Raw genomic sequence first — 2,421 nt, 5'->3', positions numbered from 1 at the left:
GGAGTGTTGGTTTTTTGGGTTGTTTTTGGGTTTTTTTAATGGTCTGACTGTTCCTTCCTAACACGAGCGCAGCAGCTGCAGCTTCTGTTTGTCCGAGTTGAGCTTTTATTGCGGTACAGTAAAACAAAGGCAGAAAATAGGACCAACCAGTTCAAACAGAGCTGTTGGGAGCAGCTGTGAAAAGAAAACAAAGCCAAGTTCATGTCATCTTCTGCACCCAGCCCCTTTTGTCCCCTTCCCTTTAGGAAGGACCTTCAGACACCTTCCGCTGCTTGGAGCATCCTCACAGGTACACTGGGATGCAAGAGGATGTCGGTGTTTGAGCCACAGCCTGAAGGGACCTTTCAGGGTTTTGTTTTTTTTTCTTTTCGGCATTGCAAACCTCTTGCTGCAGTGCTCAAAAAAAAAAACCAACCCAAACTTGGCAGAGCACCTCGGTACAACTGACTGGTTTTGGGGAGGCTGCTGATGGGTCAAAGCTGCCACAGCACCTTTGGTTTTTCACGCTGGTCCGTGTATCTAACAGTCTCCGTGTGTCTGTCTGTGCAGGTGCAAATGCAGCCTCAGTGGCAAGCGCAGGACTCCAGCAACGGCGACGGAAAGGTGAGAAACGTGGTGGCTTTGAGGCTGCAGAGAAGTTTGATTTTTTTTTTTTTTTTTAATTTTTTTTAATTTCCCAGCTAGAGCTCGGTTTTACTTGAGCACCGCCGTCCTTAAAAATAGGAATGGCCAAGGTGGTTTCGAGCGAATGAGTCACAGGCTGTGAATAGTGTATTTTTACACCGATTCCACAGGCTTTACCTCACAGCAACCTTCTGCTTTCCCTGGCCTTTCCAAACCCTCATTCCCACTCGCTTTCTTCCTGCGGCTTAAACATTAACACGCATCCCAGCATCCTGTTTGCTTTGCCTCATAAGCTCAGCTATTTGGAAAGCTTTGGGCTCCCGGGACACCTACAGTCAAATAACCTCGGGTGATTTTTGTTGTTTTTTTTTTTTTCCTAGCATGCTTTAGCAGCTGTTTAATTAAACTCCAGATGACTCGCACGCTTCTGGGAAGGATATTTCCCCTCTGCTGGGAAGGCAGAGCCAGGGCAGCCGGCTGTTCCCTGCCCTCCCTGTAATTGCTCCTTGATCATCAGACCCCTTTTTGGAAATCAGGAGTTGGGGTTGTGGCTGGATACTAAAGAGATGAGCTGCGCAGGGAAAAACTAACCCCTAAAGCCTGTTTGGTTTGTTGTGGGTTTTTTGGGTTTTTGTTTTTTGTTTCCTTTTTTAAAGTGGAAATCGGAGCGTTTTGCACTTTGGAAAGCGGCCAGCTGCTGCTCTGCTCCTTCCTTTGCTTTTCCCCGTTAATAGAATAGGCTGATTCTCATCAATGACCTGTATTAGAAAGGGAATTTCAGAGGAGAAGGCAGATTCCTTTAATTAAAAATTAAAGCTGACTTTTATTTTTAACATGCCTATTGCATAACGTGCTGAGCTAGAACAAATCCTCCCCTGTTTATTTTTCATGGGGGGGGAAAAATAAAGCGACTTTTATTCTACCAGGAACAGGCTTCAATGTTAATTTAATGTGAACTAATGGGCGTCGCAGCAGACATGTGATTTGTGGGTGGCAAATTCCTCGACATGGATGAGGAATGTGCAGACACATCCACGCTGGCGCGGAGGTGGCTCAGCAGCTCCCTGTCCCACAGCCTTTAATCCAAATTTTGCATTTTAATCCCTGGGTAATAGGCAAAATACATGTGAGTGGGAATAGCCTGGTCTTCCTTCTGTAGAAGGAGAAAAGAGGGTTGGAAAATGCTGTTGGGAGAGTGGGTTGCACACGCAGTTCAAGCAGGGGTGCGGGGTTTGAGAACAAGTTAAATATTAGGTGATCATAGAATGGCTTGTGGTGGAAGGGACCTTAAAGATCATCCAGTTCCAACCCCCCTGCTGTGGACAGGGTCACCAACCACTAGATCAGGCTCCCAGGGCCCCATCCAACCTGGCCTTGAATACCTTCAGGGATGGGGCATCCACAGCTTCTCTGGGCAACCTGTGCCAGTGCCTCAGCACCCTCTGGGTGAAAAATTTCCTCCTAGTATTCAACTTCAGTCTTCCCTCTCTTAGTTTAACACCATTTCCCCATGTCCTATCACTATCTGCCCATGTAAAAAGTCGCTCTTTCTCCTGTTTATAAGCTCCCTTCAACATTCTTAGAGCATCCTACTTGGTGGGACATGGTGACTGGCAGAGGTGCCCAGGCTTCCAGCCAGGGACGTGGGGACACTGCCCTGAGCCTCATGTCCCTGCGGAGAATGGAAACCAGGATGTTGTGCTTGAGGTTTACACCGCGAGGAGAGGCTGAGAGATAGAGAAGGGGGTAGACAATGTTGGCTGCTGCCATGCAGGTATGAAGGAGATGCAAGAAGGA

General features: G+C 47.5%; 1 protein-coding gene across 1 annotated transcript in view; it reads left to right on the top strand.

The window, feature by feature from the left end:
* LOC104530373 (tumor necrosis factor receptor superfamily member 21-like) overlaps positions 1 to 603 on the top strand; it is a gene marked incomplete at both ends in the record, with an annotated part of 8,756 nt that extends 8,153 nt beyond the window's left edge. The window contains one exon of the mRNA XM_010174936.1: positions 550 to 603. Coding sequence (XP_010173238.1) covers positions 550 to 603 — 54 coding nt within the window. The remainder of the gene's footprint in view (positions 1 to 549) is intronic.
* Between the last annotated feature and the right edge of the window lie 1,818 nt (positions 604 to 2,421).

Source organism: Antrostomus carolinensis, unplaced genomic scaffold (genome assembly GCF_000700745.2).
Source record: "Antrostomus carolinensis isolate BGI_N321 unplaced genomic scaffold, ASM70074v2 scaffold18299, whole genome shotgun sequence".
NCBI classification, from domain to species: domain Eukaryota; kingdom Metazoa; phylum Chordata; class Aves; order Caprimulgiformes; family Caprimulgidae; genus Antrostomus; species Antrostomus carolinensis.
The sequence above is the reverse complement of the archived record's forward strand: the minus strand, read 5'-3'. Positions and strand labels throughout refer to the sequence as shown.